Genomic DNA, 27,441 nt, shown 5'->3' with positions numbered 1-27,441 from the left:
TTCCTCATCACTGTTGAACTGCATGCAAAATAATATTGTATATTTCTGTACCAACACTGTTCCCCACCCACTTATGCAGAATTGTGACGCATATCCATTGATTTTGTAGTCATCATTGTATATTTTGTGTTTTTGTGATAGAGGTTAACACTGTGATTAACCATTAAATTTGATGTTTACACCAAATTAGAATTAGACTTTGCTTAGATACATACAGAAGCATTGTGACATATACCCATCTTGTAATTGTTATTTCTATACGCCAAAGGTCAACACTGGGTTTATATATAGTACATAGAGTTAAACTAAAGACTAGACTAAAAGACTAGACTTAGACCTTTACCTACCTACACACACGTAGAATACATATAGGGGTGAGCGTGGTTACCTTCTATACTTCAATCTGTATGGAGGACTACCATACCCAGCACTTCTCACACTCCACTGACATGTTATAGGCTCAGTGCCCAGATCTCCAGTTCATGTTAATTCTGTACTCTGCTAATAGGTTATGGACCAAGAGTGTCATCACAGATTACTGCTAATAATAATATCAACACCCTATAGGATCTGCCAATAAATGTATCATGCAATGACTTTCATTGTAAGAAAATGTCCATAATTTCTCCTTTTTGTGCACAATTTCCCCCTATTGCATTCTCAAATGCTTCTTTATATTTCAGTAGATAGTAATTTGCTGCATTTCATATAATGTAAAATAAAGTACAGTGGTGTTGCTCTTTATATGTCAGATGAAGATACATTTGGTAAGGTATTTTCAGTCAGGTTAAATGGTTTCCTTTGGGAGGCATATTTTTCACTGAGATTATAAATGTCAAATCCTATATATAATTATTTGAAAATGTAGAGCTCTTTGCGATATCATACATTAGGCGTGACCAACATGCCCAGTACAGGTTGATCGTGCACATAGATATATATATATATATATATATATATATATATATAAAGACTGAACGAGCAATCAAGTTAAAACATGAGACCACAACAGGAAATAAAATATTTTTATTGAATATTTGTTGAATATGTCAAGGTTTTTAACAACGATCTGAAAACTGTACTGTGGGAATCACTACACAAAGTGAAACTAAATTGGAACCACTTCATCAAAAATGAAGGTATACACAGCAAACTTTGTTAGCCCGCGGGTCACGAGCAATATGGCAAGAGAAAACACCCGAACATTATTACAAGATACAGGAGAGAAACTCACACATAGAAACACTCAAGCAGGCAGTAAGTATAGACAAAGGCAACTAGGATTTCTACAGCATCAGATTCTAAGACTTACACAGCTTTGTCCAAAAGGTAGATGTGGCTTTTTATGGATTAAACCATAATCTGATCAAATAGCAGGTTCAATAGGTGATCGAAATCACTGTTTTATATTATGTTTAGGCAGTAGAGTAAAAATGCATCAGTATTTGTCAATGCACCTTGGGCAGAATGAACCTGCATTTTGAGTGTATCACTTAGATATACTGCATCACAGAGATTGAAAATAAAAATTAAATATGTTTAAATAGTGTGATGAATTTTGGTCATCTTCATTACTTTAAATATTTATAACCTTACTATTTTAGATTATGCAGAAAATAGATCTAAAATCTTTTGGCTTTACTTGTGCCTTTTTACAACCATAGTGCATCTGTTACTACTTGTAGCGAGAAGAGTTCTGACTAGATACTAGATTTTCTGTCAGCTTGTCCTGGTCAAAAATAAATGAAAATTACTATCAAAATTATTCCTATTGAATAGTACTAGAAGCTGGAATTTTTACCTTGGAAGTAGATTTTTTTTATATCATTTTTTCTTTTAAGTTTCAGACACCCTTTGTTCTTACAGTTTGTATAAACTACACATAGGTTAACTAAAGGGCACAATGCCCCGTTTTTTTTATTTATGATCATACCATTAAAAACATACTAGCTTCTTTAAAAGAAAAGATCAGAGATATATCATATCCACATTTTTGTACATTGAAAGTTAAATAAATTTTTATATTGCTGCACAAAGTTTGTCCACCAAATGATATGCTTATAGGATAAATAGTCTACAATGTTTATTATATATATTTATCACAGGTGGCTCATACCCATGCCCGTGTTGCGATCACACCGGCATTAAGTACTATTCGGCTGCGGCACCTGCCAAGTGCATTGCGAATGTGCAATGGATCGGGCAGGCACTGCGACCGGTGCACGCACACAAATAATACCAGCTTCTACAAGCTGTATCAGCTGCAGCACCTAGAAGCCCGGTAGTGCTGACGGAAAGGCAGGGAATGGCTTCCTACTGGCAGCGCTCTTTCTGCTAATCTCGGTCTGGACTGTCAGTGCCAGGACGAGTACACACCTCTCCTTGGAACGGTCTGTCTGGCATTTGATTAGCATATAACGCTTCTACTGAGAAGCCACTGCCAAGAAGTACTCACAAACTCAATGGTGGTGGTGGATTGGGGGGCGACAGCCCTGCATCTCCTAGGTAAAATCCGCCACTGATATTTATAAATCATTTATGGACAATATTGCACAGTGCTCAATACCTTGCTGTGTGATCTACCTATTGTATAACCAAAATCCAGCATAGCTCCCAGTTTCAAATTGGTCCATAGTAACCTCTTTGTGCTATGCTCTCCTGCGGCAGTGCAGTAGAAAAAGATGGCAGTATCAGTACAATATCACTATAGAATTAATTGATTGCTATTCACTGAGAAAACTAAGTTTCATCTAAGCACACACGGCAGTCACAGTGATACACAGAGCAGTCGTTTAAGACTTTTATGGAATGACTAATAGCTTCATAATAGTGCCATTTACTACATAATAACATTGAAAACATTTAAAAACGCCTCCTGAAATGAGCATCTAGTATACACAAGAGGGTGCTCTAGTTTGCCAGCACTTGTTCTTTGTTTTATACCATTTTTAAAGGACAAATTAAAACTCATTATACAAATAGTATATATATATATATAAAAAGGTCACTAGCTGTTTTGGCTTACTTGAAGTGCATTCAGAATTATGGCTAAATTAGTTTAGTCTTTATATATTGTATGTATATATATATATATATATATATATATATATATATATTGGGTCACAATACTGTTTGTTAACTATGAAAACGTAGGTGACAGTGTACTCTTAGCACAATGCTATTTTGCAATGCTCAGTATGCCTCACGATCTCTCAGTGTAACAAGGTATGCGAGTACAACATACACACATATATGAAATACGTCATGTGAAACAACACATACAGTATAAATCACAAGATGTACATTCTATCTAAAGCTAAAATTTACAAACATGGGTGTCTGCCGAATGATAGTTGCTTTGTGCAGAAGCAAATCTCATGGGATATTAACAACATGTATGCACTTACATATATATGTGCACGTAAATATATATATATATATATATATATATGTATAGGCAATAACTATCACAAGCCTATTACTCAGATTGAAAACTGCCACAATTTTAGCTTTCATTAATTTTAACACGGAAGTATATACAAGCCAATAGTTTGGCATCTAGTGGCCAGATCTCTAAGGACAATCACTTATCTCCTCTGTTAGTACCTGTTGCCTCTGACTGAAATCTACACATATGAACTGATTTGCTCACGTAAGATATGGAATGTACTGTACGCCTATCTATTAATTGAATGTACCTGGTCGAGCTCAGATTTAAGTTGTCCTTTAAGATGTCAGTGCAACTCTACTAGTGCCTTATAAGTTGGAATTTCTCCTGGAATGCGGACGATACAATAGTTAACCTGTAATATATTATCAGCTCTTCTATATTTAGTCAATTTACATTTTTAAAATAGAACATCTTATTAAAAACATCAAAGTGTACATATAATAAGAAACGCTTACAACATACAAATTCACGGACTAGAAATAAATGTTGGCATACTGTTATATACAAGAGTGTGATAATAAATCGATTCATGCTCTATCTACACATCATATTGCTTAAAAGAAGAGTAAGAGGGCAGTTGTGTGGTGCACAATGTTTTCTTTTAGAGGGAAGTAAGGACATTTAAATTTGTGCAAATAAAATGGATAAGTACGAATGCCCTGGATTAGGAATGCATGGAAAACATGAAAGGACCCATACTACTGAGGTATTTACATATACTGGCTAAAGAGCACTATGTGGGCAACTGCAGATAGGGTTGTTTTTTATTTCTTGACTCCAAGCATTGCATCTACTTCTTCCTCAGGTGTTAAAGTGTGCCACTGTGCTATGGGTCGTCGTGGGTTGGCCAGCATGTCTGACCAATGCCGGAGCTCCGCGCCAGTGCTGTTGTAGCCCACAAACACCTTCCCAATAGCGTCATTTTTTCCAATCTTGTCATAGTCCAAAACAGTAACAACAACTTGCACTTTCTATAAAAAGAAAACAAAAATGAGAAAAAAACATTACTTTAAATATCTGAGGCAGGAAACAATGAAGCTAATAAAACTATATAAGGGGTTAATGAACTTGGTAGTATATTCTCAACTGACTTTAACCACTTAACTGACTAATGTTTTTCCCAAAAAACAGTTAATGATGGAATAGGTCAAGAACAACTTTTTAAATCTTATCCAACACGTTTTTATAAAAAAAAATTTTTAAACACTGTATACCATAAAAATAGCAATTCTTATGATATACTGTAATGATAGCCATTGACAGCAGTACCATTGATGGCCGATGGGTTCAACCATCAATAGAAACCATTGATTGTTTGAGACCACAGCCACCGATGTTTCATTAACATCGGTTTGCAAACCACCGATGGTCAGTGGCCATGCCTAGTATACTGTATAGTATCCCATCCCTAAGCGGAGGCCCCATATCGAGTCTTGATTATACAGGACCACCATAATAAAAATAAAATGAGCTATAACATCAATGTTAAAAATAAATAAAACTGAAAAATTTCAGATGTGCCGTGACGACTTGGTGTCATGATGTCACTGTGTCACTGTCCAATGACTGCCGGCGTTGGAGTGGCTTTGCAGCAATTCTCTCACCAGCTACTTCTCTTCCACAGCATTGGAGCCCCCTGTGGACGCCACTGGACCCTCCCACACACCTGCTGGACCCCTTTCGCACCCCACCTTGGATGCTGCTGGACCCTCGCACCCTACAATGGACACTGCTGAACCCCTGCAATACAAGCAGGACCTCTTGTGGACAATGCCAGACCAACACACACCCCTGCCAGACATATATATATATATATTTCAAGGGCGCTACAACACACTTAATAATACAGACAATTCTTATAATCTTCGTAAATAACAATCCCTTCAGGGTTTATAGGCTCCAGTTATTTCTGTTTTGTGAATGTAGATAACAACTGATCAGAACGGCTCTCGGAATCAATAATTAACCTCACACTTGTTGTACATATTGAGATAAATCAGATCTTTACATCATCAACATTAGGTTATACAACACTTTTTAGGTCCTTCTTCCTCTCAATCCCACTGCCACAATCCGATCACTGTCATACTATATCCTTAAATATATGTATTTCGAGATCTACCCCTGATGAAGTCTTGACGTAAGACGAAATGCGTAGGATTTACACTAATGGTGGACATTATGTTATAAACCTTCATTCATTTATAAGATGTGGAAAATCTATTTTTATCTGTATAAAAGATGTTGATGTATTAACATATTTATACATTTATCTATCTGAATTTGCGAATTTTTTAATAAAGATTGTTTTACATTGTATTAATGTTGGCCTTTGGGCCTATCTTGGGTGTTTTTCTGGTATGAGGGTATCTTATAGAACCTCAAGAAGGACGTTAAAACAAGTTTTGTCATATGAACTCTCCGATCAGCTCTGAAAAGCGAGCACGAAAGTTGTTATCTACATTCACAAAACAGAAATAACTGGAGCCTATAAACCCTGAAGGGATTGTTATTTACGAAGAATATAAGAATTGTCTGTATTATTAAGTGTGTTGTAGCGCCCTTGAAGTAATTGTTTTATATTTATGTGTTGGTCCTACTAACAGAGGACTTACTGAAAGGAGCGGCTGTTTTTTATATAGCGCAGGTTGGTTTTGGTTGTATATATATATATATATATATAGCTATATATAAATATATATATGTATATAAATATATATATATATATATGTATACACACACACATATATATATATATATGTATACATACATATATATAATCTCGATGAAGCCAGGGCTCTGCTTTTTATAGGTACCATATACTGTACACTCTTGAGGGCAGGGTATACATGGGGGATTAGACTTGCTCCCATTTCCCCAGGGCCCCGGGCTGCCTGCCTCCAGCAGAGATCGTGGAGTGAGAGGATAGGATCACACTATTTGACCGGCGGCTGCTCTGTACACCTTGCAGCCACTGGGGAGTGGCTAACAGGATGGGAGGAGGGAGAGAAGGACAGCGCCTATAAGGTGCTGCTACCTTTTATTTGCCCAGCGGCTGCTGTTCTCTCTGCAGGGGAGAGGGAGAGAAGGACAGCGCTGATAATGCTACCTTCTATTTGCCCGAAGGCTGCTCTGTCCTGTCTGCAGCTGCCAGGCTGCTGTTAGCAGGGCGGGGGGAGGGAGAGCAGGACAGCTAGTTTGTATTTTCCCGGTGGCTGCTCTGTCCTCTCGGCAGCTGTTGGGTGGTGGGTGCACTGGCGCTGGGTTGCCCAATCACTGCTAGCAGTGAACGGCACACGGTGAGGGCGAAGTGTGCAGAGGGACCAGGAGGTCCCTCTGTGATTGGTGGCTGCTAGAAGATCATCTTCCAGCAGCCGCCCATAGAGTTTTTCTGACTGGTCACATCAGATGCAACCATGTCGGAGAAAGCCCAGCCTGGTGCGGTCGCATCTGATGTGACAGTGCCAGGCAAGTGGTTAAATAAACTTTCTGTACATTTACAAATTTTTTTCTTATGTAGAACGAAACATAAAAACAAATGTATCGATGTATGGGAAAAATAGAGTTAGGGCCTGATTCAGCAGTACATGCTAGTACACTGCTGAGTGCAGTTTCCGATGGTCGGGAATCTGTGCAGGAGCCTGACCCATTCTGCACATGGTCACACTTTTTTTGTATATTTGAGTGGGAGGGTACTACGTGCATGTGATACCCATTATTGCACCTCTACATGTTGAGACACCCATATATGAAAGAAGGGATTCTTGGGGCTCCTTAGCAGCTATTTCCTGGTGATCAACATACAATGGGCCTGATTCAGAGTTGTACACTAATCGCATCACTGCTCTGTCTTTGTATGCAGCAGTGATGCAAAATTATGCTAATGCTACAGGAGGCATCTTGTGTAAATAGACGCCTCCTGCCGGCTTCTGTAATCTGCTGCTGCATCCAAAGATGCACCCATCTGATCACTAGCGTGAACATCTGTCACCTGAGTAATCCTCAGATCACTCGGGATGGTTGTATATTTCACATTGCTGGGGCCAGTAAAGCTGTGTTGGCAGACACTGGTTTTGGCACACCCACAAAATAGGGCCAACATGTCCCGGTTTTCTGGGCCACTGCCGGTTGCCGCCCCTTCTCCACTTTACAAATGGCGACAGCAAATCAATTATGCTGTGGCTTGGGTAGCCCTGTGAGTGATCTTGCAGTACAAGATCTGCACATGTGCAGTACAGATCCTGTGCATGCGCAGATCCAGAACCATTGGAGTTGCACCCAAACCATCGGGTTTGTGTATAACTCTGTTTTTTGCCCAATATTGCCTAATGTTACTCTCATGTCTTCAGCATCATTTTATGTTTGTTTATTTATTCTTTGTAAGCTCCACCTAGTGGCCAGCCTGATATTGGCTTAGTTTGAACCTCACAAGCTACGGAAATTGCTTCCCAATGCACCTTGGGTAGATGATAGTGAAGGACTTACATTTTAAAATCCATATGGTCACTGTAAGAGGTGCAACTTTTTTCTCCACTCAGTAACATTTACAGCACAAATTCTGCTACTATATTATTACTACATATATAGTATGCGTTTAATTCGAGGTGGCGATAATTCTCAAAAAAAAATCAGGATAATTTACAAATGTAGATTGTGAAAATGACACTTGCATCTTTTGCCGCAGTTGCATCTGCAACTTTGTAGTAATGTCACTACAAAGCCTTTCCCTTGTATTCATCCATGTGTCTGAGTGTGCAAGGACTGAGATGGCCGCTCGCAGTGTCTTTAGGCACTGCATTCCCGTCTGGCATGTTGGTCGCACCATCAATACTTGCACCAGCCCTATGGTGCAAATTTTCCTTCTGAGTATGGACTGCTATGTGAGCGTCTGTGCTTCTCTGTATGCTACCGCTCTCAGCGAAACACCTGTGATACTTTCTTAAGATGCAACATATCTATGTGTATTGTTGGCCTCCCCCCTGTTACCTCCCAGTCACCGTTCAGGAACGCTTCTTACATTTCTGCTACCATTTGTCTAAATTTGTTCTGCGACTCTGTATGAACAGAATCCGGATGCATGTTCAGTGCAACACAGACGCAAGCGCAGACTAAAAGCATCGCTCCACTGCATCCAACGTCGTCTCTGCTCCGGTTTAGATATGAGGGCATTGGAATCCTGCTGTTTGCTATTTTGGAAATGTAGATTAAATCTAGTGTTTATTAAAAAAAATTATGTTTGCTTCAGTTAACTTTTCTGAAATTTCAATAAAAATAACACTTTTTTTGGCCATTTTATTTTGACTATATTTTGTTTGTGTTAAATTGAACAAAACGACTAATGTTTTTTTTATGAAAAGTCTTCTAAAAACAGTATTCTCAGTATTGACCAACTGCGCTCCTGATTGGTTTGCTCTTTCATTCGTGGTTTTGACTTCAGATTTATCCTCTAACTTTGGTCCTATTCTGTCTTCCTTAAACTGGGCTATTTTTGTGCCTCAGACCTTGTGTATTGTGCTGCTGCTAATCCTCTTGCCAGAGATTCTTCTTATACAATTCCCAGTTACTCCAATTTCAGCATTAATATTGAAGTTTGCCTGTGGTGCTCTTTGTAATGTTTATTTGTTAGACCAGATTTGTGTCCAATGTATCCTTAAGGATTACTCTATCCATTGATAAGTTATTGCTGCCCAAGGAACAGTCCTGGCCACCTGGCGGCACCTAAGTAGGAAGGAACACCTGGATATATGAGAAAACCAGCTGTTATTGGCTAAACATATTATTTTGGCGCTGGCAGATGACCACCTGCATTTTTCTTTAGCTCTGATAGTAATAGACCACCAGGACAGTGTTCTATTACTGAAGGGTTCGAGAGACAGTATATGGCCACTCAACTAACAAGGGCACCCCTGACCTTATTTCTGCTCCTCACCCTGCCCTTTGCTCTTCTCAATCTGATGTTTTCTTCCTGAGTGCCACTTAAGGCCTAGATTCTCCCCTGAACATATAAGCAATATTTGTTTTGGATCTGATGTGGCTGCAGCTGTCTATGTGCAGCCGCATCATTCATGCCACTGTCCCCCTTAAAATCTGTACCACTTTCCCTTTTACCACTTGTTCCTTTGCGCCTCCCCACCTAAGCCACTGTTCCTTTTACCACCTGTGCCTGTCCCCTTCCCTCTGTCCCCTTCTGTCTTCACCTGTGCCTATGCCTCTCTCTGCACCTTTGCCTCTGTCTCTTTTACCACCTATGCCTTTGTCTTTTCTCCACATGTGCTCTTCTCCCCACTTGTAGAGTTGCCACCCATCCAGGATTTCTCCAGACAGTCCAAAAACCAGGAAATCTGTCCAGTGCCCAGAGGGTTGGTGATTTTGCATGGATGGTGTCTGGGAATCCCACTGGGTGACACTTCTTACTGGCTCAAGATAGTACTTAGTAATCAGCCCTCGTTTTTGCTCTGCCCTACAGCCCACCTCGTATGACCCTTCTGGCTGTAGACATGACAGCACTAGTCATAGAAATGGAATGTGCACTGCTCGCTGTGTGCTGCGATAGCATACTGCTGCAGTTTTAATTATTTGGATGATTGGACCTTCTGTACTAGTACTTTGTGAGCACTATAGGGGTAATGTGTACTGTATGAGAACTAAAAGGAAAGATGTGTATTAGGGAATGGAACATATGCACTAGAAGGAAAGGTGTGTATTGTGATGATCTTGTGTGGGCATAAGAGGTGAAGATGGGTACTATGTGGGCATAAGAGGGTAAGATGGGTACTATGTGGGTATTAAAAGGAAAGATGTGTATTATGTGGGTACTAGAAGGGAAGATGTGTACTATCTGAGCACAAGAGTAGAATATGTGTACTATGTGTGCACAAGTGGGGTAACTTGATACTATCTGGGACAAGATGGGAAGATGTGTACTATCTGAGCACAAGAGTAGAATATGTGTACTATGTGTGCACAAGTGGGGTAACTTTATACTATCTGGGACAAGATGGGAAGATGTATACTATGCTGGTACAAGAGGGGAAGATTTGTACTATATGGACACAAGAGAGAAAGATGTGTACTATGTGGACACAAGAGAGAAAGATGTGTACTATGTGGTCTCAAGAGGGCAATGTGTGTACTATGTTGGCACTAGAAAGTAAGGTGTGTACTATGTGGGCACTAGAGGGGAAGATGAGTACTATGTGCTCACAAGAAGTAGAGATGTGATGTATACTATGTGGCCATACGAGGGATAAATGTGTATTATGCTAGTACAAGAGTGGAAAATGGGTACTATTTGGGCACTAGAGGGGAAGATGTGTACTATGTTTGCACAAGTGAGGAAGATGAGTATTATGCTAGTACAAGAGTGGAAGGTGTGTACTATGTGGGCACACAAAGTGAAGGTGAGCACTATGTGGACGCTATAGGATAACATGTGTACTATTTTAGTACAAGAGTGGAAGATGTGTACTATGGGCCTGCTTCAGCAAGGATTGCAACTGCGATTACGCACACAATCAGCGATTGTTGCCTTCTGCGCATGCGTATGCATCACAGTGCATGTGCGCGAACACACCACTGCAATCGGAATTGGGATTGCAGTCACTACGCAGACCCATCGTAGAGTGGGGGTGGTGATGGGGGGGTGATTGGCGAAACTCATGCGTGCCAGTGGATTTGAACGCCATTGCATAGGCGTGCATAAATTATCAACTGCGTTGCCATATGCAGCTTGTGTACTCACTGCATGCGACGAGGTTAGCAATTCCTGAGTAAGGTAAGAGCTTGTGCAAGTGTGCGTGAGGTTGCGATGGTACTCAATGTTACCGATGGTTGCGCAGTCTTACCGATGGTTACGGATGTGTGTAAGGTAAGTTGGGCATCCTTATGTTGTGCTGTGACGGCATAGCGATCGCAGAGGATTAGCATACTATCGCAGTGAGACTGCATGCATAATCACTATTGCATTCACAGTTGTGATCCATACTGAATCAGGCCCTATGTGGGCACAAGAAGTGAAGGTGTGTACAATGTGGACACTAGAGGGAAAAATGTGTACTACAGTAGTATACAAGTATACTAGAGGGGAAGATGTGTACTTTGTGGGAATTTGAAGGGAATTGAAGGGAAGATATGTACTGTCAGTTCTGCTTCGGAAGAAATAAAATGGTTGTAACCCAACTGCAGTTTCGACTATGTTCGCTTGTTACGCTCCCTGTCCAGGAAACTGAAAATGAAAAAGTGGTAACCCTACCCATACCTTTTGCTAATGGTGCCATCTTCTGCATGGTATTTTCAGAAGATGGCACATGCGCAGCAGATGGATTCTGGCCAGGGGCGTATCTATAATGCGGTGCACACCATGCACCCATATTATCTACAACTTACCTCTCCGAGGTCCCACATCGGGTGTCAGCGCTGCTCAATATGCCAGAAAAAGGCCTCCGCGGCCATTTTTCTGGCACTAGGCGCATGTACAGTGAGGAAATCATGGGAAAAATGGCAGCCACGCCATTTCCCCGGTCATCTAAGCATGCGCAGTAGACTCTTGGCACACACTAGTGCCCAGGCCCCAGAGTCTACTGATGCTGCGGGCCATCTGCGTCAGACGGCTGCTGGCCCCCAGGGAGAGAGGACGGGGCCCTAGACGGAGAATGCGCACGGGCCACCTCCTCTCTTAAGATACCCCTGGGACTTGCACAGTGCCAAAGTCTTTACTATCACCTGCCCATAGATTGAGATGCACTCTATTTTACTGTGCAAGCATAGTGCAGGCAAGCTTATTTTATGCTTCTCTATTGAACTTACATTCTATTCTACATAAACCCCAGAGTGTGTATAAATAATTGTACACACCTGTATTTTTACCTGTTCTTATACAGTTTATGAAGGTTCAGTTTATTGAGTATAATATAATTTGGGGTATCCGGTCTAAAGATCTACAGTAAAAGGTAGACAATGTCTAGATAGACACCAGTTGTTAGACGGGGACAGAAGGTCGACAGAGACAAAAGGGCAACACACTAACGGTCGCCATGTAAGGTAGGTACAAATGGTCGACATGGTCAAAAGGTGGACATGCAAATGGTCGACATGAAAACGGTTGACACATGATTTTTTAGTTTTTAGGGTTAGGCAATTACCCCAACGGTTAGGGTTAGGCACTTACCCCAATGGTTAGGGTTAGACACCAGGAGGGAGGATTAGGGTTAGGCACTTACTGGAGGATTAAGGTTAGGCACTAGAAGGGATGGTCAGGGTCAGGCACCTACCCCGACGGTTATGGTTAGGCACATGGAGGGAGGGTTAGGGTTAGGCACCAAGGGGAGGGTTAGTGTGAAGATTAGGGTTAGAAAAAAAAATGTGTTGACCATTTTCACGTTGACCATTTGCATGTCGACCTTTTGACCCTGTCAACTAGTTGTGCCATGCCAACCTTCTTACATGTCGACCTTTAGTGTGTCAACTCTTTGTCCCTGTCGACCTATTGCCTGTCTAACATCTGGTGTCTATCTAGACATTGTCTACCTTTTTACTGTAGATCTTTAAATCCACAACTATAATGTAGATATAAAGGGAAAACATCCTCACTTCTTGAGCCAAGCAGCATAATGTTATTTTAGATGAGGGTGAAAATATAGCTACTGCATATAAGCTTCCCATCTTAGCAGAGTCCCTGTGAGTCCCCATCATATATTTATTTCCTTGTAGTCAGTTAATGAGAAAGTAATTTAACTGTCAAATGTGAAAAGTAGTACAATATCATCTACTCCATATAACATTGACCAGGACACATCTTACAATTTAGTGTGTGATGTTTCTAATAGAACCTTTACTATGTAAACATACTAAACACAATGTTACATATGCGTTGAGCACTTCTATAATGATATATATCTGAGGAACTCATGTTCAAGCCCATATACCTTTAAACATAGTGGTAGATGAAAAGGCAGCCTAATCATGTAATTGAAAAGCACAAAAAGTACAGCGCCATGCAACACACAGATACTGTATAATGCTCTTCATTTTTCATCCACCTTAAAATATGGTTAAAGGTTTAAGTAGGTATGTTAAACGCCTCTGTAGAATCATTTACAAGGTGATACATCCCTGAAAACAGTTAATTTGAAATGGATGAAACAAAAACCATGTTTGGATGCTCCAAGGTGAGGTATTAGATTACCTGAATTTGCTCAAATGGTACTTCAAAGCTGAAAGACTCATTGTAGTAGGGATTAAGTGTATTCTTCTTAATAGTCGTCTTCTTTTTCTTCAGTCTTTTGCCATTCTGCATCAGATGAATTTTCACGTAGGGGTCTGAAAAGATTTAAATTTAATTAGAAGTGAGTACACTGAAAGCAAAGGTCTATGAAAAGGTATTAGCATTTCTCTGCAGACGGCTGGTGTAGTTTGTAGGGTGTAATAAGGCCGCTGATTACTCCGACTTTTAACCACTGGATAAAAATGTGAATAATGCTGCATGGAAATGTCAGAGAAACACAGAGTAGTTTTAACCCCTTTGTGTCTATGGCAATTGTCAACCCCTGTTTTAGCACATTTTCAGACTGCAACATCAGTATTATTTTCTGTGCAGTACCCACACATATTACCTTGTTTATTTCTTTATAATCAAGGTCTATAATGTACAGTATTTTCTGGACAGTGGCTCAATAGTGGATTTTTTTTCATTTATTTACTAAAAATTGGGCGACAAGTTGAAAATAAGTAGTTTTTAGACTTTTTTGAATAGTTAGATTTTCCAATAACAATGGTACTTCATAAGTTTGGGTTGACATTGCATGTTTGTACTGTACCCTACCCCTATACAATAAAAAATATTTTTTTACTTTATTTTTTAAATAAGAGAGGAATGCTATGTAAATGTAACTGTAAATGAGCACAAAAACAAGAGTAAGGTTGTGAAGGTATAACACGTTATAAGGCTGATAGAAGGCTCCTTAAACCTGAAGGGGTTAAACCCCCGAGGCCAGGGCCTGCATTTGTGATGAGGTCAGGCCTTTTGGGGAGTGTAGTTACCTGTGTTGTGTCTTTATAATATAACACCCAGGTGTTGTGGTCTGACTGATGTCTCAGAGCCAGTTTTGTTCTGCATGTACTGTAGAAGGTTAGTCTTCTCACTCTTTGCAGCCAAAAGATTAAGGGATTCATTGGATAATGATACTAATTTCCGCAGCATATCTTGTTTAGTATCACAGTGATTCTAATGAATATGCTGAAGGTATTTAACATAACTTACCTGTACGCTCCTGTGAACTGCACATTTCAGCCTGTGACTAGATAGCAGATTGCTACAGGGAACATCAGCACTGCAGACCTCCTGTCAGACTGATCTGCCCTGTCCCTCGTCTCCCACAACTCTGATGCAGGGAGGAGGGGTGTCTGTGCTGAGCCTGCTTAGACATCCCCAGACCACGGCCTTGTCTCCTCCCAGCATCAATGAGGAGAGATACTGCTAAGAAATGAAAATCTGCCCACTAGGCTCAGAAGTAGAGAACGGTCATAGAAATTTTGTTATGGGGCCCCCATAAGTATAGCTGCGCCATAGCAACAATTTAATTAATAAGTTTGTTTTGATATCGGGAACCGATGGTGACCAGGAGGAGGAAGCATTCTGCTAACATCCCCATAGAAAACCAATATAATGAGGTCCTTTTTTTTTCTTGCAAGTTTTGGACAGCTCCACCAGACATGCATAAAGGAGCCAATACCCTCCATCATCTTTATGGGGCATATTCAATTAGCCATGATTTTTTTAATACTGTGGCATTAAAAAATGCCTAATTAATAAGTTCCTAATTTTCCTGTGCAATTCAATTGGAAAAGGCACTTGCATGGTAATTCGGGCGGTTATTGGCCACTTTAAGTGTATTTGGAAATGGGGGAATTAGCCTGCACCCTAAAAAAGCAAATACATATTGGCTAACAGTATAGCTGTCTACTAGTGGCCAATAGGAAAATATTTGTGGCTCTTAATATGCTTGAAAGGGCTGATTTGTGCATTTTTTAATAACAGTTTAAAAATGATAGAAAACAAGTATTTTTATTCAAATAAATGTTCTAGATTAATTTGGGGTGCATAAAAATGCCTATGATTCTTTAAGGGAACAAGAGACCAGCAATACATATTATAAGCATCTGCCTTTATTTTTATTCAAATGGAGCAAGTAAGAAGGATCAGCACATACAAAGATATTCAAATTATGTTAGTGGTCTGCCAGAATACAGTTAGATGTTTGATAAGAGTGTTTGAGCTGAAAGAATTCCTAAAAGTATTTAATTGGAAAAAGAGTATTTTTCTTGGAGCTTTGTAAATTGAGGGAATGCATGAGCATGGGAATGTAATTTAGACATTCAGGCCATCTGCCAGCCAAGAGCCAAACAGGTGTAAATTTGAGGGTACTCCAGAGTAAAATAATTGGCCTTGGAAAAGGCGGAACGGAACTTTCCAGGAAGTATATTCCCAGACTTATAGACAATACGGAATAACTGGCTGTGATTAAGTAATGGAGGTTGGAGATTTCTTGTGACTCAGAAGAGAAACAGAAGTGATGGCACTTTTACAGTCTCTGCTTCTATAATTGTCCACCTGCAGTCATTCTCAATTTGTGTGTAAAGGCGGGTATCCACTTGCCGATTAAAATGAGCGATTGAATGATAACAATATCGTTATGGTTCAATCGCTCATTAATCGTGCATGAATCGGGCACTAAAATGTCAGAAACGACGCGCTCCCGCTGGTCATTGCACTATAGGGGATCAGAACGAAGGTACGATTATGATGTCGTAATCGTACTGTCTTTCCATAGTCGGGTAGTGGATGCACACCTTAAGGATAGTAGAAAAGTAAAGATGTAAGATGGTAAAGTTACAAACACATCATAAAAAAGATATTTGTTTTATATGTTAATGTTAATATCAGCAAAATGTGACACCTATAGAAATTCAGCTGATATAATCAAGAACAAAGTACTACAACATATATTATTTGGCTCAAAAGAACACAGGCTACTTATAAAGCATATAATTGTTTGATGGTTGGCATACTTGTTCTTTACATATATAAATAGATGTAACACAGTTGGACTAATTGCAACATTCCTCCTTCATGCTTATTAATGGAAATATTTGAATGGTGGTGTTGCGTAAAGGACCATGTTGCTGTGTTGGACAAAATTCTACTCCACCCAACTTTCATGAACTAACCTTTTTTTTTACTAATAAGTAGCTCCAAATTCAATGTCAACATTTATGTTAGCCTTGTATTTTGTGCTTGACATAAATTATGGTATTTGTGATTTAGGCAATATATTTTATGGTGTGGGGATAAAGAATTTATTTCTGTTTTTTTTCATTGTGAACGTTTTACAGACACAAGGACACATTCAATCAGAAGGGAAAAATAGATAGATTTGAAATTGTGTTTGATTGTTCAGACACTTGGAAGCACACCGTTTAAGCTACAAAAATGTATAGCTCGCTAGCCCTGCGGAATATTCTGCCCATCTTGATAACCAATGTAGCATGAGGGAGTCTATCAAATGCATGACATGAAACATCCCAGCAGACAAAGCTCTCCTGGGACTAAGCAAGCACAAACACGCAGAGGAACAGATGGCTTACTATCTTCACATAAGCCAAGAGAAGGGGAAATGGATGGCTCAGTGTATTTGGAGCCATGTGAAAAAGCTTTTCACAGCACAGTCCAATTAGTGTGCAATCTTCTACATGAAAAAAAATCAGAAATGCATCAAATCCAAATATTTAAAAAACAACCCTGCAATGTTACATATATGTTACATACAGATTCGTCCATTCAATCTCACAAAATGTAAATTTAGTTGTGGAGGTTTCCATCCATAAAACGTATGTTAAAATAGCTTAAATTATACTATTAGGGAAAACTTACTTCCATGAAGAAAGCATACATTTGGCACTACAATTTGATTTGTCTACATCTTAATTAAAAAGCAAATATTTTGGGCCTATTTTAGAATTAGAAGCCCTTGCATCTAAAAAATACAAATAAAATGTGTGCGACAAAAATGGCACATTTAAGTGTACAGTAAGGGTATGTACAGTAACTGCGGCTATGTCCCATGCTGACCACAAGAAAGTTACATATGCACCTGCCAGGAGATAGATCACTTGCCGATGCACGATCACTAGTGCAGACATGAACTGATGACTACTGGCAACCACGTCTGATTAGTGGATTACGTTTCCATCCCCCCTACTGATACTATTACTGTTAGTAGCGCGGCTATTCGCATTATTACTTTGATATTTCCAATAGGTCCGCTGCACAAAAGGTTCCTATTTGATCTGTTAAAGGGGAATACAATAGATGTTTATTTCTACTTTTCTTTTGTATTATTCTCAGTTAACATTTGCCTTTTATATGTTAAATGCAAAGTTATTATTAATAACACTATCTACAGTACACAAACTATATTGTCTATGAATTGCGTACAGTAACTTTAGCATTTATTTGTAGCGTGCAAGCCACATATTCTGGTGTAAACTAGGTGCATATATGTAATAGATATACCACTCTTTTTATGTGTGGTCATGCTCTGATATACTGCACACCAAAGAGTGGTATATCCAGGGGTTAAAGTGGGCAGGAACGGGGTGGAACTGAGTTCCGTCACCTCTAATGGTAGGTAGAACTAGTTCCACGTCCACCAAGTCCCTGCACAGAAGTCCCACAGACAGAGAGCCACTCACTGTCTGCCTAGGGAGGCTCAATTTCTTCAGAGAAACCAGCATATAGGTAAGGAAAGAATCAAGCGAAGGCAATACATAGGAGTTGCAAAATAACTTTGGGCATCCAAGTGACATAGACTAGGTTGTGGGGACCCCATAAAAAAACTCAGAGGCACGGCAGAAAAATAACACTGATGATATAGAACTTTTTTATTTCCTTTTAAGTGATCTAACATTGTAGTGTCAGCTGATGGCAGAAGTGCTAAAAAACGCATCTAAAATTTATTTCACACTGTCATAGCCCCCAAAGCTTCTGAGGCCTAGGCCCAGTGTGTGTGTGTGTAAAGAACTGTTTTCACACTTGTTTTGGCCTGTCAGACTAGCGTGGCGGGGAGGTGGGGTGTAGGCGGCGGGAGAGATGAGTTCCACCACCCCTCCAGGACCACTTTAAACCCTGGGTATATCTATCTTATAAAATGTTGTGACAAACTAGTTCTATGTGGAGATGATGTAGAGTGATAAAGTAATAGAATAGGAGATCAAAATTGTTCAGAATAAGCTGTTTGATTTGAATTATTTTTAAAGAATAACCATTTAACTGGATAACACTGTAAATTAATTAAACAGTTTAATACTCAGAATAGGCTGTTTAAACAGTTGAACATTAATGGTTACTGTCACATTAAGAGTGGTTCATTTTGGAAAGAAAACGTGTTAACAGTGAATTTTACTGGCAAGAAGTGCGTAATGGTTCTTTAGAGTCAAGGCTGGCATGTCTGCTCGCTGCTCGCTGTGCTGGGTTCTGAAGTGGCTGCTCAGGTAAGTCCTGTTCAAGTTCTTTGAACAGATCACCATAGTACAAGCCAATCTTTGGTGAGGACTAATGTCATTTCTGACAGAAAAAAAAATCAAACAAGGACCTGTATATCCCTGTCAGTGAGGCAGTGATGTGCTGCCTTTCTGTGAATAGTGGGCCTGAATCAGGGCCCTCCTACCTGAAAATGGAGCGGCCTCTTGGACGCTCGCATAGCTGTGGGTGACCACCCACAGCTTTTGCGAGCGTACATGATGATGGTCGTGATGGTCAAGACCATCGCGACCATCGGGCTTGCGACGAGACCCTGCAGTAGGGTCTCGCTGCCACAAGCCCAGGAGTGATTTTGGCTTTATCAGAGCCAAAATCACTCCCACTGACATCACTAGTGATGTCAGTGGGGCCGGACCCAGACGGGAGGCGTTCCCATGGGAACGCCTCCGTCTGGCAACCACGCCCCTGGCACGCCCACTAAAGGGGGCGTGCTGTCAGTGCATATTGAAAATATGCAGACATAAATCCTGTCCATTTAATAGGATTTATGTCTGCAGCCAGAGAGCTACACAAGCGGCTTGGATTGGATAAGTTCAATATGCACTGTTTTGCACTTTAATATGTGGCTCCTGGCCTATAGCATTGTTTGACATGCTTTCTATATAAACATTTTTTGGCATTTAATTGGTTTGCTGGTCTTCCCTGTTGTGGATTCGTATGTATATATATATATATATATATATATATATATATATATACATATATATATGGCCTTAGTAAATTGTTTGTATTACTACATCTATATATGCTGTAAGCATATCCTGATGTGGCTGAGATCACAGATTCGCTGGGACACCCACCATCATCACCAACAAGTTGATGATAATAATTAGAGATGTGCGGGTCCAGTTTTCAGAGTACCGACAATAACCAAATTTAGGGGTTCCGAGTTGTACCAAGTCCGAGTTCGGAATCGCATTGGGGTACCAAGTCGAACCGAGTCCTGATATGGATCTTTCCGTGGTACAGAACTCGGATTTTAAAACTGAACTCGGGTTTTGGATTGCATGCTAACAGGTCAAAATTAGGTCATTTTAGATGTTTTTAAAAAAAATAAATAAATACAGATCATGAAGATGAATCTGGATCCAAAACCAAAGCCAAAACACGGGGGTCGACGCACATCTCTAATAATAATTACTATTTTAATTATCAAACTATAATAGGGCAACCATGGAATGCCCTCCCTAGAAGTCCTGCACTGAAACTGCTCCCAGCACTCCTGGCCAAATGGTGAAATTGTACAATTCAGAAAATAGCATTTTCATATGTTCCAGTAATGTGCTGAACGAGTCATGGCAGCTATTAACTGTTACAAGAACCATCATACCCTGTCATTTATTGCCTGCTGGGACTTGTAGTGCTATGTATTCCCTTACAAACCACTTATATATATTTTTTTTATTGATGTTTTTCCATACAGAATTAAGGAGAGGAGGGTTTACACAGAAGGTTTGACTACTCAGGAAAAAAAGAATTTCAATAAAAAAACATATACAAACACAGGTGTTGACTAAAGTTATAAAAAAATATTAACTTCAGTAATAATAATTACAAGACAAGAGGAAAATAATGGATGTGAGGAGTAGGATGTTTAGTACAAGATGAAGAGACGGTGGATATAGGGTCGTAATGAAGACAGTAAAAAATAGTAACATTATTGTGTCACATAAATAGTTAAGTAACACCTTTTATATGGCCTCGAAATGCATGAGCCAGTGTATCAAAATCTCACAAAATCTACTATGACTAACTTTGATTATACTTGCGATAAATTCCATGTTGTAGAGATCCCATATTTTCTTAATTTCATTTGCAATAGTTGGAGAATTTAGCTTCTAGTGTGAAGCACTTAGCATATGGTTTATGAGAACAGATGTATGTGTGCCAATATTTGGTATGGGGTGGAAATGTAGGGAGAAGGAAGGACAGGACAGAACGGCAATTTCTGGGATTTTTCCCATTAGGTAGTACACATCAGCCCAAATTTGTTTTATATTCAGGCAATTCTCAGCATCTATCAGAGTTATCTGAATTTTTCACAGTGTCTTGTTGGAACAAATATTTAAATATTTTTTCCTAGTTTTGGAATGATAATAACTTTTTATATACAGTAGCACCTAGATATTACACAGAGCTTTACATAAAATATGTATTCAGTCCATGCCCCAGTAAAGCTTACAATCTATATTCCCTACCATATGTATACATACACATGGGCAATGGCACTGTTACACCACCCTCTTTATGGATGTGAAAAATGGCATTGTATATTATTAAGCAAATCAGTTTCTTTAGGTTGAACATTAAGCTTTTGCCTTTTATTAACTAAAATATGATTTGCTTACAAGCTAACATACATTGTTGCTAAATTCTCAAATGTCTACTGTTATGTCTTTCAGTAGTCTTCCAATTTAACTCCTCGCTTGGCTATGGAAATGTGAATTCACAAAGTGTTTTAATACATAAACAATCCATACCTGTAGCAAAGGAATTTTATATTTTCAAAATGTACAACAATATTTATGGGATAGTGGGCCTGATTCAGAGCTGGACGCTATTTGCGCTCGCTCGTTCAGAAAAAGGGTCCGGCTATTTAAATTGAGCGCTCGCTCTTTGCGGTCTGTTGACGCCTCTATGTCTGAGCGAGCGAACGAAACATGCGCTCGCTATTTTGTAAAGACGCCCCCTGGCCGCTCGCATCATACGTCATCTCCCCTATTTATTAGATTAATCGAGTACATCGAAAGGCGTCTGAACTGCTCGCAGTGCTTGTGGTTGGATTTTCCTACCGCAATCATGCGAACAGTTCAGGCTAAGAAACAACCAAGTGACGTGGTCGATGATGCTGCTTTGTTAATTATGCACACCCTTAAAACGCCCGTTTTGACCGTTTGGCACGCCTACGTTCGGATCTCCACTCCCCGTTTTCAAGCACCTTCCCCTGTTACCACCCACAAACGCCTCATCTTGTCACTCAAATTAGCAGGCACTCGCAATTTCCCGAACACACGTTTTCAGACCGCATGCGAATTACGACCCATACGCATGCGCAGATGTGCGAACATCGCTCGGAGCGAACGAGCGGCCGCTTACGAGCGGCTCTGAATCAGGCCCAGAGTTCCAGTTGGTTGGGATTACATCATTAAAGCTACAATGTTTGTAATGCTGGGTACACACTTAAGCGACGGATCTGTCAGCAGACGGATTTGCCATCGGAGCAGCTGATTGGTAAGCTATACACATTTACCAATTGGCGGCTCGATATGTCTGGCCTGACATCACAACTGAGCGGGCATTTAAATTTGCCTACCCAGTTGTGATGTCAGTGTCGGTGGTCCCAGCAGCAAGCGAACAGGTGGTCGGTGGGTCGCACATAAACACAGCCAGATGTACCAATATCTGTAAGATATATCTGCATCGACTATACAGCAATGCTGACCTGATATGTTTGTGAACAATGTAGTTCACAGACGTATCGGCTGTACACACCCGCCGATGCACTCACTATATATCATTTGTCAATTGAATGAACGATATAGCAACAAGTGTGTACCCAGCTTTACTGTTTGCAAGTGGGGCTTTGTTTAAATGACTCACATTTTTAGCTGGTACTAAGCAGCAGTTTCAGATAGATATTCCATAATGAATAATAACTCCATGATATTAAGTAGGCATGTGCAGTATATTACAATTCATCAAGTTTAGCTCTACTTGTGGACCTGTGACTTCAGGAGGGAGAAAACCGTTAGGGGCATATTTATTATGCCCCACACTTTACCCTCAAAAAGTATATTTTCTCACTGTCGTATATCGCAGCAATAGCAAAGGATTTTTTCAGTGGAATGCATTAATTATGTCTTCTGTGACATGGGGGTAAATTTACTAAAGTGAGAGTTTTTAGAACTGGAGATAATGCCCATAGCAACCAATCAGATTCTAGCTATTTTCTTCTAGAAGGTGCTAGTTAAATGTTAAGTAGAATCTGATTGGTTGCTATGGGTATCATCTCCACTTCTAAAAACTCTCACTTTAGTAAATTTATCCTCTCGTCTCTACTAGGAGCTCCCTACGTAGACATAATTGTTATCAATTTACTTCTGGTCACTCCTTCATACATTTTGGGAGTAGTTAATTTTTGCAGATATCCTCCAAATATGTCTACTTTCGGGCAATATCACAAAAGTAGTGTTAATATATAGGTCCTTAAAGTACTGCAAATAAAGAAGGGAATTGTCCACTCCATTTAATTTATGAAACAGTGCACCAAAGATAGTGAGTATAAATATAGTAAATATTACGGTTGGGATGGGAAAGTGTTTTCCATACGTGCATAGTAAGGGCACAAAGTATTAAAATGAAAGGAATATAACACATAACAATGGAATATATTAGGTGAAAGTAGATTAGACCAGTTATACATCAGTACTACATAGAAGGGTCCATTACTGAGTTAGGTTCTGATGTACAGAATGACGATAACACAAAGATGCCACAACATGGTCAATTATCAGAAAATATTAAGTATGACTAAAGAAATGTCTTCATTTAATTGTGCTTCTCTAAAATTGTTAGTCAACTCTATCGAGTTGGTGATGTTTCTTATATACTAATAATATCAAAATGATATGTTTGAGTGCACAAAAATCATGCATAGTGGAAAAACTAGAAGAAAAAAATAATGTATATAGACAGAATCATTTCTATTACAGATAGCAGCTCAAAAGTCATTACAGCACATTGTGCACAGTCATATTATATGAAGTGCTTCATGTACTAATATGTATTTGAGTGGACTTGGCTCATAATTTTATCACATGTGCATTAGTAAGTATGGTGATTTTTAAAATGCTCCTCAGAATAATAAATGTATCAATGAGGTCTATTAGAGCCACAGGCAGCACACTTATTCTGCATACACTTAGTTCTCTTAGTATTATTTTATAGAAAGCATGGACTCTCGTCTGGAAGTACATTTAGACAGTGGGTGACAAGAAAATAACTGACTCCTACAAATTATTCGGGTGGAATGAAGAATTTCTCACAAAGATAAACTGGAATATGAACTGCAGAGTGCTCAGAAATCTCTCAATACCTTAATAGCTAGCTTATCTGAATGTATCTCAGTATATTATTCGCATTGCTGTCAATTTTATATATGAAATATTATATATATATATATATATATATATATATAAAGCACAAAAAAATACTAAAAGAAATTTTAGTTTTCAAAATTGAAAACTTTAATTTGGTTAATATTCAACATATTTGTATTTTTATTATATACTACTTATGCTTTATTTTGAAGGAGCATTCTACACAGTTTATAGGCATGTACATTTTACATATTATTTTTATTTACTTGTGAAATTGTCTTTTGCTGTCATTCGTAATTGGTGGCCCGGTACAGTTTAGGCAGCACAGGCCCTCCTGTACTTAGTGGCCTGTGCGGACTGCACATCCTGCACTCATTATAAATACATAACTGCTCTATATATTAATAAAACAATGTAATTAGGAACAGTAAACCCTTATTTCTTTACTTGTGACAAATTACAATTCAAAGTATCTTACATATTCCATATATACACAAAATACTTAGGTGTCAGTAATAGCATAATTAGTTTGTATTGCTTCAAAATATAAAAATTTATTTTGTTAGCAATCTTTGATTTCAGAAATAAATGTAGAAATATTAACCTTCCATTCAAAAGTGGTAGTTCATTAAATAAATGATGGTGAAATTTCCATAAAAAATAGAGAAAGTAAAGTGAAGAAAGGAACACCTAAAGATTAGCATTAGTAACTAGGTGAAAGATTTTCTAAAACTTCTAAAAAGGTCAAGTGGAGGTTTTGTCCAGAGCAACTAGATATCATTTTCTAGAATGTACTTGAAATGATAGCTAAAATCTGATTGGCTGCTGGGAGTAACACCTCCAACTTTACTTTTTAAAAGTTTAGCAAATATACCTCTCCGTATTGCATTATTAGACAATAGTAGATTGTTGGATTTGACAGTAAAATTATTTAAATACAATCACTTTATTTTGTGACTTTGAAAAATGTACAATAATGACAATGTATTATTATATTAGTGCTTTAACTGCAGGATAAAAACAGTATTAACTAAAAAGAACATGAACTTTACATCAATAAACAAAGAAATGTAATTTTCTGCAGAGAAAATCAGCACACCAAGCTAAAGCTGCATTTCAATTGCAAGTAGTCTTCTGACTAGTGACATTAATAAAGCTGGCCATAGATTGCACAGTAATGGGGCAACATGCATGATCAGGGTCGCCGAGAGGGTGGGGGGGAGCGGGTGCAAATTACCCGGGTCCGGACTTGCTAGAGGGACCTGGCGGGGGCCCGGTACCGCTCCCCCCCTCTTTCATCACAGCAGCCCAGCACACGCTGCTGTAGGCTGGGTTGCACTGGGAGACTGCTCCCGGCTGCTATGAAGCAGCCACAGCAGTCTCCTATAACTGTGGGGAGCGATCAAGCTGATCACGCCACCCACTGGTTAGGCACTGAGATGAGGGGGCTCAGAGCACCCCTCTCACCAGCTTGCGCGGCGCTGCAAAACTTGTTTTTCTTTCCTTGAAGGGGGCGTGGCCACGCCTCCCGCAACTAGGCCACACCCCCTTTACCCTGGCCCGCCGTGGCTCTCGGCAGGCCTGTGCATGATGAATAGTACAACGGACCAATTCAAGCACCTTCATACATTGGAAGTTATATGGATGTGATTGCCATTCAGTCTGAAGTTGGCTGAACAAAAGTTGGGTGAATAGGTGAACAATGGTTGGGTGAATAGGTTAGGTTTTATAACTAAACCAAACTATCCAGACTGTTTATTAGCTATTTTCAGGTTGTGAATGATTATTATTCAGTAGCATACACTGAACAATAATCGTTTATACCAGTCGTTAGTGGACTGGTTCATACAATTATCATGCAGTGTATGGCCAGCTTCAGTCAGATGACATCTAAAAATAAAATGCAATAACATATTATAAGTAGATGACTGCCATATCCAGGTAATTAAAATTAAATAAAATATTTTTGCTCTATCCAATCTTATATGTATCTTTAAAATACTTGTGTATGAAGATTTTGACTTGTTATAAGCAACTAAATGGTTAAGAGAGCAAGTACTATGTCTACACTTTCCTCTATGGAGAAAGTGCAATGAACGTAAATTATTTGAAAATAAGTATTTTGAGCCATTAGTACTAGTTTTTTTTTATATTTCTATTTCTAATTTGAGGATCCATGTTGTTTTTTTGCCTGAGCACTGACAGTAAGAACAACCAGTAGTTTTCTGGATAAATACGGCTACATTTCAAACATTTGCAAAATATAAATTCTAATTAACATTCTAACCATGATTGCTGAATAGGTCCATAATTATGTGAAGGTACTAATTTGAAAGCCTCTATTACACTTAGAATTAGAGCAAGATATAAGCCAATTATTTGAAGCTGTGCAATTGTCCTGCTTATCATGAGAATAAAAATAGAAATAGTATTATATAAACAGCAAATTGTCTTTTCTCTTTTTAGTTGGCTGATTCATTTGGAGATAAATAACTTAGAATTCTATGAACGTAACTACTGGAACACACTTGTTGGGTATTTTCAAACACTTTCTATCACCAATTCTTCAAAGTTGTTTCCACTCAGCTTATATTTCAACTACTGTACACTGACTATGAGCAAATTGCCCAGGGTATTTTGCCAAGTCGATTTACAAGATTAGATATTCAGACCCTTAAGGAAAAAAGCAAGGAAGGCAAAATATTTTTACATTTGAGGTTTCAACTGAGTTATTGCCATACTTCCCGACTCTCCCTAAATGTTGGGGAGATTCCCTGAAATAGGGATGATCTTGCATGAATGATTGGGTGACATTGCATGACCCTAATGAAAGGCTTTGGGAATTATCACAGTATATTATTTTAGCAATCAAGTCCTCAGAGTAATAGGTAAATGCACCTGCTTACTGCACAAAGCTCACAAACCAAAACTCAGCTTTATGGGAAATAAAGTATATTTCAGCAGACCCCTTATGTATATATCTTGATATTTTGTAATTTTTTTATATATTGTTGTATCTAAATGTATTTAGTACAAATAATATATAAAGATGATGGTAATATATGGTCCATTCTCATATAAAACACATGTCGAATAAAGCTTTTTTGTAAAATTTTTACACATGAATTAAGAATAAGGGTTATATTTACTAATGTATACGTTTTTAGAAGAAGAGATGTTGCCCATAGCAACCAATCAGATTATATCTATTAATTATCTTCTAGAAGGTGCTAGATTAATGATAAGTAGAATCTGATTTGTTGCTATGGGCACATCTCCACTTCTAAACCCCACAC

At 39.0% G+C, this 27,441-nt stretch overlaps 1 protein-coding gene across 5 annotated transcripts in view; it reads right to left on the bottom strand.

Moving 5' to 3' along the window:
- Positions 1-1,008: 1,008 nt before the first annotated feature.
- The window catches only part of SYT1 (synaptotagmin 1), a 783,192-nt gene continuing 756,759 nt past the window's right edge, over positions 1,009-27,441 (bottom strand). For all 5 annotated transcript variants that reach the window (XM_088478101.1, XM_088478105.1, XM_088478102.1 and 2 more), the window contains 2 exons: positions 13,635-13,768; positions 1,009-4,422 (listed from right to left, as the gene is read on the bottom strand). In XM_088478101.1, the coding sequence (XP_088334227.1) occupies positions 4,216-4,422; positions 13,635-13,768 (341 nt within the window). In that variant the 3' untranslated portion in view covers positions 1,009-4,215. The remainder of the gene's footprint in view (positions 4,423-13,634; positions 13,769-27,441) is intronic.

Source organism: Taudactylus pleione, unplaced genomic scaffold, assembly GCF_031769625.1.
Source record: "Taudactylus pleione unplaced genomic scaffold, aTauple2 ptg000207l, whole genome shotgun sequence".
Taxonomy (NCBI): Eukaryota; Metazoa; Chordata; class Amphibia; order Anura; family Myobatrachidae; genus Taudactylus; species Taudactylus pleione.
The sequence above is the reverse complement of the archived record's forward strand: the minus strand, read 5'-3'. Positions and strand labels throughout refer to the sequence as shown.